The 15,629-nt window shown below is 42.3% G+C and overlaps 1 protein-coding gene across 1 annotated transcript in view; it reads right to left on the bottom strand.

Moving 5' to 3' along the window:
* The window catches only part of PKHD1 (PKHD1, fibrocystin/polyductin), a 265,500-nt gene that overhangs the window by 142,290 nt on the left and 107,581 nt on the right, over positions 1-15,629 (bottom strand). Inside the window, exons 36-39 of the mRNA XM_026846419.1 lie at positions 6,778-6,985; positions 5,644-5,801; positions 3,842-4,036; positions 2,661-2,786 (exon numbers count right to left, since the gene is read on the bottom strand). Of these exons, the coding sequence (XP_026702220.1) occupies positions 2,661-2,786; positions 3,842-4,036; positions 5,644-5,801; positions 6,778-6,985 (687 nt within the window). The remainder of the gene's footprint in view (positions 1-2,660; positions 2,787-3,841; positions 4,037-5,643; positions 5,802-6,777; positions 6,986-15,629) is intronic.

Here is a 15,629-nt window from a genome sequence, read left to right as displayed (position 1 = left end):
AAAAAAAAAAAAAAAAAAAAAAAAAAAAAGAGATAAAAAAAAAAAAAAAGATAAAAATAACACAAATGTAAATATAGATGGAAAACTATTATGCAGGTCACAGAACTTGCTGGGGTTTGCCCTGTCTTCTTTGTTGGCATGGCCCACCCGGGAATTAGTTTTTTCTGCTAATTGTCTCTGGGTAAATCACTGTTTAAAAAACACTTAGAAACCTGTGTTTCACACACAGTAGAAGATGGCCGTGAGATGGTCAAAGACTGCCATGACTGCTCAACACAGCGCACAGCCTGGAAAGGGAAAGGCTGTGTGTTTCAGAAATGTCAGGAGGCCACAAGCAAGATCTGATCAACACTGTAAATGTGATAAAACCCAGTTTCTGTCACTGAGAGCTTAAACTTTAATGAGATAAAAAACAAACAGGGAAAGGAATACTACGATACATATTCTATTATACAAAGAGGCAATGACAACTTTGAGTCTCGATGCAATATGCACTAGGTGTTATATATAACACCAGCCATACTGTACTGCAAGTTTATGGAACAAATGAATTAAAAAGTGTATTATAAAGGACATTTACAGTTGGAAAAAGAGAGATTCAGAGTGGGGAAGTGGCTTACCTATGCACACACAGGCATGATTCTGGCAGTATTAGAATTCAAAGTCCTACTTATCTCCCACGTCTCCACCCGCTGCCCTACTTACAGGTAAGACAATTTCTAAATAAAAGCACCTGGTGCAACTCTGCAAAAAAGTGGTGATTTTGCCCCCCTAATGAATGAAGCATGAGAAGAAAAAGAAAAAATCAATCAACCAATTGATCACACAACTCAAAGTCATGGGATGCCCCAGATCTAGTAACAGTATTGAAGTAGGAAGAGAAAAAAAAAAAAATCTTTTAAACTAACCATGAAGAAATGTGCCACCCAAAGGGAAAAAGTTGACAGTGCCATACAAGTTGAGTCCTAAGGACACCTCAACATATGTCCCACCGCTCTGGTGTTTTGGAAGCAGATTACAAAGTGGAACATCTCTGGCCCACACCAGGAGCCAATTAAATCTGTTTAGCTTTGTTTATCAAACGCTTATTTTGCAACTATACCTGCTCAAGTTCTGTTCCAAATACAAATCCCTTCCCCAATCATTACTACCCCAAACGTAAGCCACTTCACAGGAAAACTGATGTGCTTTGGTTTTGGGAATGGCAGTAATTATTTTTAGCTTTCCTCTCAGGCACTTGAGGCTTCCTCCATTTGTGGAACAAGATCCATTTAGGAAATATTTCTTTCCAGGCTGTATTTACTACAAACAATGCCCCTACCAGAGCATGAACAGGATCCTAAAGCAGTCCTTTTGACAGCCATATAGGTTTTCGAGGTGGCATAAAAGATCTTGGCTTCCAAGCTGAGACCTGGTGTGTCAATTAATTTTAAGCCCAGAGCGACTTTTTATGACTGTCTTGCAAACCCCCAGAAAATAAGGGTTTTAGATGAAATCACTGAAGGAGTCCAATTCTGGAGCTGCAAATAGCCAGCTATAATAAATATTCCTTCACAGGCAACAAAATGATATATAAATTCATCCATCAGACCCTCTGGAGCTGCTGACAGTGAAGCCATTAAAGACATCTTGGGGATAAGGTGTATTCAGGCTGAAACTTCAGTGGAAAGATTCAGCGCAGCCCAGAGCCCTTTAACTCAGACACATGTCCTAGCACGAGCGAGCCAAGGCACGTTGACAGGTTGGAGATCTTGTTCTGTTTCCCCACGGCCACAGGGGCTCTGTGCAAAACCTTGGGCAAGTCGTTGCATCTCTCTGAGCCCGCTCTCTCCATGTACAAGTTGTGCACAATCACTCCCACTTTACAGTCTCCTCTGTTTAAATCGTAATCTATCACTCCTCATTATGTTTATATACAGGACCTATCATAGGGACTCGCTCTGTGTGTGGAACTGCAGGATCGGGACTGAAGGCTTGAAGGCTTTTTTTTTTTTTTTCCCTCTGTTTATCTTTAAATTGGTCATTTTTATCCCATCTCTGACGGAAAACAAAAATTGAGCTATATCTTTAGGTATTCAGGCAACATGAGATCCCAGCAGAAGATGCTGCAAGTCAGTCTCCTGATGGTTAGTTAGGAGAAATATTTTGTTGTTTAACATTTTTGTTGCTCCAAGCTCCGATTTATTTAAGTGCTAAATCCTCAGCTTAACTTTTAACATATGCTTTCACTCCGTTATTGTCGATGTCAAATGACTGAAGTTAAAGGTAAGTATGCTCTTAAATGCCTCACTGAATTGGGGTCTTAAATATTGCATAATGGTGCTCTTCCAAAGACAGATAAATCAATCCCCTAAAAAAAAAAAAAAAAAAATCTCCTTCTATTTGTAGACTGAAAAAAAAAAAAAAAAGGATCCAGATCAAATGAAGACTGACCTGAAGAAAGAGTGAGTGTATGGTCAAATGGAAACAGCTGCCAAGAGTTGCATGTGGAATCATGGGAGCTTTATTCCGGATTCACTGATACCAGAAAATGTGGAAGATGTGATTCTCAGGGTGTAGTTAAGGATCTGCCATTTTTCCCTCCAATGGATTTCCATGCAAATGGCAATCGGCACACGTTGCTATTGCATATAAGATAGTTATTTTCTTGCTTCACTTACCCAGCAGAAGCCCATGGCCTGAAATGTTATAGAAAACATTGTTGTCCACACTAAGGTTTGAGATCCCGGTCAGATGGAGTCCTCGGCCAAAGGAGTCCATAACACAACAGCCGCGGATGTAAGAGTCTGGAAAGAAATGAGTGCTGTGAGCGAAAAGCACACCGCAGCTTGAAGGCTGGGAGAAACTTGTATTAGCTCCTCATCCTTTGATGCTGTGCAATGAATCTTTCTGGCTTCCATGAGCCTGCTCGGTTGCAGCTGCCCACTCACCCGGCAGATCTTGGCCAACGGGCGGGCGTTGCTGAGACGGGCACAGGAGGGAAGAGGGGCCCTGAGGGCAGAAATGGGTTACTGGAGGCGGTCCAGTATTGTGAGGAAGGAGGAAGAGATCTGGTGAAAGGATGGGGTAAGGTTCCAAGAGTGAAGTATGTTATGAGCCCAGGCAGTTAAGCGATTGAAGTGGGACTGAAGGGGAGGAGGAATGTTTCAGAAGGGCAGTGAGGACAGGGCAGGTATCTTTTACAACTTGTCTTAGCCAGGTACGGTGATCTGCCCACTGTATTCCAGGATCATGGCGAGTGCCCGCCTCTTGCCACCAGGAAGCCTAGATTATCACTCAGTGATGCAGATGGCATAGGAAAAGCATAAATGTGGGTTAGCTGGAGGGGAAAGTCCCATCCAGTACCCTTAAAACATTATTTGAAAACACCCAACTTGCTCCTATCACCACCGGTCTTCAGAGCCCTCACTGCCACTTCCACAGAGAGGAATTCTGCACTTACCAGTGAAAAAGTCAAAGGAACTTAATATGTTCCTTAACCTTCAGGTGATAGAATTAAATTTTGGTCTATGCAACCTCACAGCCCTGAGCCACCTCACAGTATATTAGTGTATTTATTTCCGGAGCTAGAATAGCATGCCAACTCAGACATGTGGCATAAAAATAAAATATTATTTTAGGAGAAGCTGTCCAGAGATGCAAAGGAACTAAAGCAGCTTAAAGCACTCCATCAAGTTTCATTTGGGCTTGGACTACAAGTGAGGTTTACTCACATTTACCAATCCAACTTATCAACTGACCCAAGACCTGAGCAGGTTTTGAGGACACATGCCCCAGCTTTGGGGAGGAAAAGGTGGACATTTGACATCGTTCGGGCCGACCTCCAGTGCAGTTGTCTCACCTTCCATCCGTGCATTGCCAGCAACAGTCAGGGCGCTGCCGGGCTGCCGAAACGCTTGGCCCATGTGGTGGAATTCAACCCCCTCCACCCGGAGCCAACTCGCCTCTCCCTGGAAGGCTTCCACAACCACGATGGCCCCCAGGTCCCGAGAGCCCAGCTGCCTCTCGCTTCGCTTGTACAGACACCTGGAGCCACCTGGAATACAACCCGGTGGGAATTGTCAGCGTTAGTTCTCCGTGGTGACCGTGGGACACACAGAGTGCCCCAAGCAACATCAGGAGACCCACCACATTGACTCAGTGACACCCCGTCTCCAGCAGCAATCTTAAACATGGGCCCAAAGACAAATAGCCACAGGCAAGCATATTTGATCCTCCCTCTAAATAATCTCATGGTTCCTTCCCTAAGAGTCTGGACATTTTTAGACGAACATATATTAAAATCAGCAGGAAGCTGTGGTAGTTTTATGCCTTGGAAAGTTCCCTGTGTTCAATTTTAAATAGTCTTACGCACAGGAAAGATGGATTTGACATTGATTTACCTTGGGTGAGGTTCTTGAAAAGAGGATTGGGCATGGATGTACTGAGCTAAACTGAAATGAGAACAGTTTGAAATGTCTTTAAAATTCTTGCTCTCCTGACTCTCCCTGCAGATGGATGGGGAACTGTCACTACCCACAGTCTGAAGACAAGGAAAGTAAACCGTAGGGTTGGGGAAGGCATTGATATTCATGAAAGACATCCTTCCATGGGTCTGTGCTTAGGATATTTTGGTATGAAGGGATTCAGGCTACTAATGGGCAACTTGAGCTTGTTCAGTGGGCGAGCAGAGGGGATCTCAAATTCCAGCACTGCCTGCTTATGCTCAGTAATGCTCATTTTTCATTTAAAGAAGGTAAATTAACCGCAAAAAAACCCACTGCTCACTCATCTTCTGGTGCCTCCTCTGTGAAATCCTCCTCTAACTCAAATAAAAACCTCAAATGGTTAGAACATTTCAGAGCCTATATTTATGAGTTCCACAGAAAATGGACCATAAATCCATGAGTAATAGAAGCAGTTGGCTGCTGGATATCAAATGAAGTCTTGTGTCACAGTCTGAAAGCCCAAGGCATTTTATTTTTAAAGAAAACCTTACACCTGGGTTGCCAGATAACCTAACTCTCCTCAAATTATAATCACTGTGTCTGATTCTGCTGCCTCATCACCTGGTGTAAATCAGGAAGCCACCTGTCAACCTTCATGGTGTTTCACACAGGTAAAACTAAAGGAGAACTGAGGTACTTAACATGCTTTTTTCCAGTGTTATTATATGCTACAAGAAACCATCACCTATTATTTTTTCTCGGTATCCCTTAAACACTAAAAACCATCTCAGTATTTTACACTAAAGAGTACAAACAGCATTGGGCTGTTTTGTTTTTCCTTCTTCTCAAAGTGACTAAATAGTAAACACAATTAAAAATTTAATATATTATGTACACTGAAACATGTTTTCAGAAGACTCTTTCTTTTCTACACCCTTAGGCTCAGGCAGAACTAAAGGGTCTTTCCCAAGATGGCTTGAAACAACAATTTGAAAATAATACGTTGGAGATATTACCATGAAATGCAGTTCAACTCCCAAGACTTCACACTTCAATGTCAAACAATGTTTGGAAAGATAAACTCTCTTTCCTGGCACTAGTATATCTCAAAGTTATCCTATTAAGAAAGATTACTAACGCGCAGTGATACCACAATGTGATTTTAATGGAGTAACTTTCCTCCTCAGATTGTTTCTATAAGAAAAACCCTCCTCACCCCTTGTAACAGCTGCTTTTGCACACTGTCGAAGGTGTGACATCCTCTCCGTTGTGACATTTCCTTGAACAACCACCCTTCTGCTAATCACTGCCACCACCGCACCCAAAGGCAGGCTTTGGCCGTTCACCCATCCATCTCCAACACTGTGGGAGTACCTAGGGAAAGACACAAAAACGACACAAAAGCGTCCACACCTGCCAGATGGCAAGAATGATGTTTACACTAAGCTTATGACTCCAACTGTTCAAATTAAGACCTGGGTTCAGTTTTCTTCTCACCGTGGACAGTGGCATATCCAATGTGTCTGCATATGTGGGCTAGATATATTTTTCTTTGGCTGATGTTTTTTTGTCATCGTTTTGTCTCTCAAGCTCATAAATTTTCCTTAGATTATGTATAATTACACCTAAACATTTGAGTCACTGAATTTCCACCATCTTCCCAAACCATATTTTGGTGAAAAATATCAGTACTTTCTTCCTCAAGCCCCAAATATTTCCCAAAATGATACCATTAATCTTCCTAGGCACTGGAGTTGGGTTGCCTCCCAAACAGATAACACATTTCAACACTGGTGCTCCACGTGTTGATGATAAGAAGTACAGTTTGTTCAAGATCTCCACTCACAGAATACAAAGAGACCATAAGGCAGTGAAACTATTATTCGCTGGAAATATGGAAGCACTATTTCCAAAGTGAAATAATTCACTTTGAGTGTGTTAATCACCTTAAGCAAACCATCCAAGAAGGGAAGTATTTTTGTAATGAAGTCAGACACTTTTTGTGAAAAAAAAAAAAAACAAAAAAAAAACATTCTCAAGAAATTAACTATGGAGTAAATTTCTTTGCCAACTCTGTGCTGATGCCACTGGACTGTGCTGGCCATCAGTGCTTTCTGCTTCAAAGGTTTTCTGAGTTCATGGCTATGATACAGAATTTAAGCATAGTCAGAAACATTCAGGATTGAACATCCACTAGCTTAAGAGGAACTGAAATACCTCTGACCACCTTTGTTAAAGGGATTTATATAGCTATTATGTCCCACAGGAAACAGCAAATCCTCACTTTGACCAAATTTTCCTCTGGTTTAGTTCTCTGCTATAGAAATGTCCTTGGCCCTTGAAAGGATACCTGAGTGGTGATCTAAGGTACAGCTCCGTGTTGTTCACAGACTCGATAATAGCCATTTCTTCTTGCTGCTGTGCATCTCCAAGGCCTGTCTGCCCCACCACGATTTTGTCACCAGGTTGCCAATCAACAGGTTCCTGGAGCACTAATCGTGTGTCATTAACGTGAGCTGATGATTTCAAGCGTGTTAAAGATACTTTGGGCATCCAGCCTGAAAAAATAAATTTAAAAAACAAGTCAATCAACATAGAAAAAAATAAATAAAAAAAAAAAAAAAAAATTAAAAAAAAAAAAAAAAACCAGGAGCAGCATGCTTAGAAAATGCTGCCTCACTTGGATCATCCTACAGTCATTCATTTCTTCTTGATGCTGTGTAGGAGAGATGGGATTAATGTTACAAAAGACTATTTGTGCACATCTTCTTGGATCACAGAATCACAGAATTGACTAGGTTGGAGAAGATCTTCCAGTCCAACCAATAACCTCACACTGACAGTTCCCAACGACACCAGATCACTCAGCGCTGGGTCAACCCGACTCTTAAACCCCTCCAGGGATGGGGACTCCCCCCCTGCCATGGGCAGCCCATTCCAACGCCCAACAACCCCTTCTGGAAAGAAATGCTTCCTAATATCCAGTCTAAACCTTCCCTGGTGCAACTCGACGCCATTCCCTCTTGTCCTATAACTTGTTACTTGGTTCAAGAGACTCATCCCCCCTCTCTGCCCCCTCCTGGCAGGGAGTTGCAGAGGGCCAGGAGGTCTCCCCTCAGCCTCCTCTTCTCCAGACTGAACTCCCCCAGTTCCCCCAGCCGCTCCCCAGCAGACCTGTGCTCCAGACCCTGCCCCAGCTCCGTTGCCCTTCTCTGGACACGCTCGAGTCATTCAATGGCCTTTTTGGGGTGAGGGGCCCAAAACTGAACCCACTTAGCAAGGTGCGGCCTCCCCAGTGCCGAGTACAGGGCTCAGATCCCTTCCCTGTCCCTGCTGGCCACGCCAGTGCTGACACCAGCCAGGATGCCGTTGCCCTCCTTGGCCCCCTGGGCACACTGCTGGCTCCTGTTCAGCCGGCTGTCAATCACCCCCCCAGGTCCCTCTCTGACTGGCGAATCAGATTACTCTGGATCAGATATGCAGCCCTTTCTAAACAACATCTTCATTTCATATATTTTGTCTTTATTGGTCCCAAAAAGCTGAGAAAACATGCTGGAAACAGGCAGTGGGAGCTGAGGTTCAGGTTCTTTCCCCCAGGACTGCCATCCTTATGTGAGAAATAGTCTGTTCTTAAACACCCTTTATAACCAACGAAGAACACTCTCTGCAGGGACCATCATCCTTCTCTGAGTTCAAAAAGCACTTCAAATTATCAGATTCCCCAGTCTAGTGTCCAAAACAACATCCAGCAAATCTAGGCCCACAAGTAACTTACATTCACAAAAATACAAGCTGCTATTAATAACATTTCTGTGAGATACAAAAAGACAAATATCACCAGTTTCAAAACCATTTAAGAGTGAGTACAGATTGCTCAGCTAGCAACATGAGGTCATCTCGAAACTGTCTCCAGTGGAGGATCTGAAATGAGGGGTCATTTTTTTTGAAATCTTGGGTTAAGTGGCTTAAACATTTCATATGAAAATAATTTGTTTGTTTGTTTGTTTGTTTTTTTAATCCAAAAGCAGAAATAACATCCCGTACTATTTTAATGCTGCAACTTTGAGGATTCTTTTTTTGCATAAAATTTGAATCTCAGTATACGCTGCCGAAATATCCTCGGTGAGACCCTAATCTGGATAGACCTGAAAATACATTTTTAACTTTAAGGTACAGCTGATGTGAAGGTCACGTAACATCCCTGGGGCTGGGAATGGGATGTAGGTGTGGTGAGCAGTGTGAATATGTGGGTCAGAACAACTGCAAGATGAAGAAAAGCCCACTGCATCAGCAACCTTAGGTCGCCACTGGAAGCCAATAGCAAGGTGGCAACTGCAGTTTCCCAAATCCCCTCCTCTTCAGTGGACATACTACCAAGTCTGTGTACAACAGCTCCGGCAATGCAACATCTTGCCGTTTCACCCTTCCTTCTTCACTTCATGAAGTTTGCTTTAACTCTTGACATTTCGTTCTCCCTAGCAGGCTTTGGAACAAATTGGCCCAGTGAGATGCAACACACTGAACACCATCAGGGGAGGCTATGTGCCTCACACACCCACATTAAGTACGCTTTTCCTTCCTTCCTTTGGAATAGCTCATAATTTACCTGTAGCCCACAGCAAGTTACTGTCCTCCCTGGTTGTGCTATAGAAAAGTAATAACACCAGAAATCACTGAGAGTAGAGGCTGCATTCAATAAATCATTTTCAAATTATTTTAAGCAAGTTTTTCTCTTTCCGTACCTTGTTTCACTTGCTCGTTGTTTATACTCCAGTGTCCCAATTCTTTCCTTAATGAAGATGGAAATAAAAAGTAGCACCTCCAATTCGGTGAATTCACAGAAGAACCAGAGAAGAAAGAATCAAGTCTTTATACTCTGTCAACTTGAGCACCTGCTCTGTTTGTCAATGATGGGCGTCTAAACCTGTCTGAGATACTTCTGGATTATTTTTACTTCAGTCAGGCTTGAAATTTCTCAACTAACAGATAAGCAAATCTCCCAAGCCATCCTTCACTTACCGTGCCTCAGTTCATATCATTGGAATGCATCAAACGGATTTCCTTCAGATGGAACTAATGCAGAAGCTGTAATCTGGTAGAACACAGAATACTCTTTAGACACTAATGGAACCAGACTAGAATGACTCTATAGTAGCCTCTAAAACACACCGAGTGTTGATCCTGTATCCCCAGCCCCTACATCATTCGCTCTATAGATCTACTGGCCCGTACTGTTTACTAACATAGACATAGCCAAAGCCCACCTTGCACCATTCGTGAGCACAGTCATCAAAGATTTTCCTGGTGAGACTCATGCTCAACACAGCTTTAGCCCGCTCAAAAAAAAAAAAAAAAATCTCGATATCATTCAATGTGCATTTTTTCACTAGCAGCAGTCTCATCATCTTTATTGATTTACCTCCTTTCATTGAGTGAATCTCATGAATTTTTAGGACTCACATAAAAGAGAACGACTGACAGCAGCCATCTGCATGTTGAGCAGCATACAATTTTTCTCCAGCTCTGGACTTTTTTGTTTATAGCACTGATTTGTGTCCATGTGTTAGTGTGTGAGTGTCTGAGTGCATCTGTGGCCAGGCACACCACTGACTCCCATTGTGTACATCTGTCACACTCACACTACAGCAACCATTATAAAATCACTGCTGGGCAATGACTCTTGTCATTAAGAGGTGCAAACCACTGTTCTGCATTCCAAATATTCTTTAATGGAAAAGGCTTGTTTCAGGCTTTTTTTTTTTTTTTTTTTTTTTTTCCACTTCTAACCACTGAAAAAAAAAAAAAAAAAATTAAGGATAATCTTCTCAAGTTGTTTTTTCTTCTAAAAGAGCAGCAGTCAAGGTACCCAAATATCCCTTGGGTTTTGTCTCCTTTTTATTCTTTGTGTGTCCTCCCAGACTCTGTCTGTCTTCCATTCCACAGTTTGTTTTACCTTTTTCCTGATGATTTTGGTGGGGTGGGATATTTCTTTGTATGTGTAAGATCTACTTCCAATTTCCGATACTTTTAGTATATTTTTGTTAGGAAAAAAATAAAAAATTCTAGCAGATTCCTTTTTCCTTGCTTCCCATTTATATTCCCACATACAGAAACACCTGTAAGTCAGGTTCTCCTCTACTCTAAGCAGCACAAGTGACACACAGGATTTGGTCAGCAATACTGTCAGTTCACAAAGGAGGGACCATAACTGAGGCTTCTTTGTCTTAACTATAACATATTCCTAACCCCATGATTTTGGTGGAAGCCCCTCATACACTCACACACCAATGTACTACACCGTTCCTTGAGCAGTCATCACCCATTGGTGTTTAAAATCACCCATTCCCCTTCCTAGGAAAAAAAAAAAAAAAATTTACAGCTGGCTACTTTTTTGAAAGTAAGTATAACATTGCGAACTCTATCTCACATAGTTCCAACTGTAGGAAAAAGTGCAACTCCCATGTTCTCCAACTTCTGTATCCAATTAAGATAGCTTGAGAAAAAGCACAGCACTCACCAAGCCCCATAGTCACTATCACCAGTGGTGCCTGCAATGGCCTTGACTTATTTTGGAGACTGTGGGTTGGTTTCAAGTTCCTAAACATGTTGGTTTTGATGTACAATTGGCCTCTAGCTGCTGTTCCAGAAAGACATGTAAGATGTGTGTCCTATCTGCCAGACCAACATAGATACCTTGGATACTGTAGAGTGCCTGAAATGGTCCTTTATATCGATACTCAGCTAAATGAGCCGCCAAACAGACGGCAGACAGCCAAATCAAATTGCTACTGCTCTTTTAAGAAGTTTCAAGGGCTCTGCTCGCCTTCCAGGGGTTGGCTGCTTGGATAGGGTACACCACTTTTCAGAGGCACTCCTCCTCCCAACTTTTGAATGGGGAGGTGAAATATGCTGATTAACATCTCAGGAGAGAATGATCTCCAGCTAGGAGACAACCTTCATCTCCTAGAGGTCTTTTCCAGCTTCTCTCCTTCAAAGAACCAACGTGCTCTCTACAAAGATCATGAATACCTAAAGGGGGTTCCCTGGAATCAAGACCTCTGCCTCTGCAGTGTGTCTGCAGGAGCACCCTTTGGAAGCCCAGAGCTCTCTTTCTTGTTTTCCCTTGAAAACAAACTCTATTTCAGATGAAACGTGCAGAGTTCATAAAATAACCTTCAGTGAGTGGGACTGGACTGTGCAACAGGTAAATAAATGACTTGTTTGAGAGTAGAAGATTTAAAAGACCAACAGCTGCAATATATTTAAATTATTACTTCGCCCAAAAAAGTACTGCAAGCAGAAACACTCAAAAGTACTGAAAAATAGATGAATCTGTGTAACTCCTTAATTATTGAACTCATTTTTAATAATTAACTAAGCTCAGATTGGGAAAAAAACACATCTTGAGATCTAAAGCAGAAGTGCCTTCATGTTAAAGGGACAGGACAGAGCCTTTAGACTCTAAATACTATTGTGGGCAAAGTAAGAATTGAACATTTTGCTAAATGTCTTGACAGAAACACCGTTACATACAGAGCAGAGCAGAACCCTGTTGTCAAATAGCAACCCAGCAATTCAAGGGAGGTGAAAACAAATTCCAAAGTGAATTAATCACAAATCATAGCATAAGGAACATCTTGGCACCGGGACCCTGATTTATGCTTCCTTTTTTGAAACACGATATGAAGATGTAGTCTTGTATAGAGCTGGCAAAATGATTAAGAACGAGGCAATTCTGATGTGTACAATGCCATGCTTTTTTCTATGTCAAGTAGAGAAGAAGAAAAATAGTGTAAATTTAATTTCTCACAATTCCTACCACAAAACATTTTATAAATCTGTAAATAAATATAAAGGCTTCACTAGGCAACTGATTTTGCCTAGTCCTAAGCGGTTCAACCAGAGATGACGATTTGACTTTTACAGAAATGTCTCAGAATCACGTCAAAAGTCAGCAAACTCAGCAAGGTATGTCAGGGTATACTTATCTCCAGGGCTACAGTAAAGTCTGTCCACATCAGGCAAAGTGCTTAAGTACACACTTAACATCTGAGTAGTCCAAGTGAGTGAGTTGTTTAACTGACTTGCTTTAATTTGGCATAGCCATACACATTAAATGACTATTACTCCAAAATAATCGGATGAATCTGTTGCTCTTACACCTGTAGATTGTACCGGGTGATGTATGTTTAGATAAATTAGGTCATTATTTACGTTCCTCCCATTACAAAAGACAGGAACAATATTTTCTCTCCCAGGTGTATTTTGGGTGTCTCAGGGGGTGTTGAAAATTTAAACAGGGTGTTGAAGAGCTATCTTTGATCACCCAGTTTTGAAAGCAGAAACTGCTACAATTGGACGTATTGAAATAGAGGGGGTTGGAAAAAAAAATTACTACAGGATAGAGGCAATTGTAACCTGATTAATTAGGAGACACATCCTATAGTCAATGGGGAAAATAGGCTCTTGGGGAGCTATACACTCTGAATCACCTTCTGGAGAAGTTTCTCTGTCCCACTACAGGCACAGGAGAGTTGTCTCCTAATTCAGGCAAGAAGATTGCCCCAAAGTGACTCAGGAGAGACTTTTTTCCAGCCTTGGAATCTCCAGCTGCCCTGACTAGTGACTGCCTCACAAAGCTATGAGTTTCCTTGGGTCTGAACGGATGCACAGACCTGTGCTCCCCTGACCACTGATTCTCCCCTCTCATTTATAACGCTGAGCACATGTCCAGTCTCTCTGCCAGCACTGCAGAGCAGAAGGGGAGAGGGGCAGAGAGAAAAAAGCAGTGGTATCGATCTCAGCTGAGAAAGGCCACTCCAGATCCCATTCCCCATCCCAGTGGGAAATTTTGCTTCAGCCAAAACGACTTCTTCAAAGTGTTTGTCAGAGTTGACAGTTGACTGTCTCTGTTGGACAGTTCTGAAGTGTTCGGGTGTATTCATTTTACTCACTCCTTGTACATTTATGACAAAAATCACCTCTTGCCCACTACCTTAAAATGTCTCCCGGCTTCTACCAGAAAAGAAACTTGGATCAACACTGGTCACTAAAGGAGGTGCATAGTTTGCAATCTATTTTTTGTATTGAAGGTCTACCATGCTAGATACTCCACACATGCAGATAGCTAGGGCCAGACCTAACGGAAGTATCTCCACTGGTTATAGACAAGTCCTTCCACAGCAGTCGCTGACCCCAGGAGCCTAGGACTATCACTCCCCGCAAACATGGGTGAGGCCTCCACAAATAAAGTTACTGATTTCATTCTACACAAAGGAAGGTGCAGAGGAGATGAAGGGTTAAGTGGTTTCTTTAGGGTTACACAAGTATCTGGCATAAAACTGGGAAGTAAGTTTCCTCTGAGCCAGCCCAGTTTCTCAAAATTTAAATCTCTTATTCCAGCTGGGAATAATAATCTAGCACATCTGAAAAACAAAAGTTAGACTCTCGTTAGCATTTCCAGTTACTGCTCACTGTTCAGATATTAGCTGCAGAGGCAGGTGGGTGAATTGCATCTACATGAATGCCTGGTACCATTTCACAAAATGGGGAAACTGAGTCAGTTCAAAGAGATAAACCAAAAAGTGACTAGTTTGCCTTGGCCCAAGAAGCGGATCAAAACCAAAAGAGGTCAGAGCCCCCTGAGTCAACTCTGTCAGAAGACCCTGAGATGCTGATATTGCAGTTACTTTGTGTTACCAATCTTTCATCCTCCAGGAAACAACTTTCCAGACAACTCTACTTTGAACTGAGAGTGATCCATTAAACTTCAGACTTTTTTTCAGTCTCCAACAGCCACTGCCTGCACACTTCTGTTCCTGCTGACCCACTGCTTCTTTCTCTTCAGCTTCTTACATCTCCTGTCCTTCCCTCTTCCAATCTCTCCCAGAGGGTGATTCCAGTCAACACATAAATCTCACAACCTTGCCTTTTCTTCTGCAATCCCTTCAAACCTGTTCCCTTCATCCTTTCTGTGTCTCAGTCTGATGTCACATCTCCCAGACCATTACATCTCTTCCTCACACAGCTTCAGGAATGTATGAGGCATGAGCAGAGGAAACTGCTCAACTGCTTCTCCAGTTGATTTGTGAAGGTATGTGGCTTCAGCAGGCGACCTTAGGCAGAGTGATTTTTTTCAGCCTGCTTTGCCCAAGCTCTCATTTATTCCATCCACAGATTCAGCCTCCATGTCTCATTTTATGCTCCCAGGTTCTTCCTGTCAGGTTCTGCTGCACAGGTCCCACTTCATGGTCTACCTTTTCCTAAGTCTTTCCTCAATCTGTACTTCTTCTGTCTACTGTTTTCCTTCTGGAGAATGCTCCTTTGGACTCCTGACTTCTCTTTCACTTCAGATCAGGCCACTGATACCTCTTCTTTCTTCCAGCCAAGCTGTATTTTGGGTGCCATGTCATCTGAACATCATCAGTTATATACACATTCATATTTCTCCCCATGAGTGTCTCAATTTCCACCTCTGCTTCTCCTCTTCGTCTCCAAATCTCTTCCCAACCCACAGGCTACTTTGGGGTCAGTCTGTATTCAAACAAAATGTGTGCTTCCCTCTCCTAATCATTTGTGGTCAGCAGTTTTTCACACATCTATAACACATCAATCCAATGGTGACACACTTAGAGAGAGTCTTGAGATCTTCTCATTCTCCAACTCATCTTCTTCCATAAGGCTGTCCTGTGGTGCTTTTGGGTTAGGTTTTTTTGGGGTTTTTTTCTTTTTTTTCTTTTTTTCCCCCAGCATTTTCAGTTACTGGCCACAATCTTCCAGCTTTGTTTGTTTGTTTCCAGAACATGCTGCTTCAAGGTACAACAGTCCTTCCCTGGAGTATACTAAGCACAGTCACTCTTCTGTGTCTGATTGATCCTCTTGCACTCTGCATCCCCAGACATATTTGTGCTCTTACTCCAGGGGAATCAGAAGGCGTTTGTAATCCCAGATCTCTCTGCCTAATGATTTCCCTAGCCACCAGCTTGCTCTGAAGAGAACTTTTGCCTTTCACACTTTTCTATTTATTTAGATGGACTCCACCTTAAATCTATGGGATGGTCCAGATCTAAGAATTGATGTGAGTAGATGACACGTTGCTCAGATGGAAAATAGATGCTCCCGACCTGAAAACAAGACTTTTTCAAGTATATGTTTTCACCTAACTTTAGATAACCAGAGAACCTCCTAACTAAGCCTGGCAGC

This window comes from Athene cunicularia, assembly GCF_003259725.1.
Source record: "Athene cunicularia isolate RWA chromosome 3 unlocalized genomic scaffold, athCun1 chr3_part1, whole genome shotgun sequence".
Taxonomy (NCBI): Eukaryota; Metazoa; Chordata; class Aves; order Strigiformes; family Strigidae; genus Athene; species Athene cunicularia.
The sequence above is the reverse complement of the archived record's forward strand: the minus strand, read 5'-3'. Positions and strand labels throughout refer to the sequence as shown.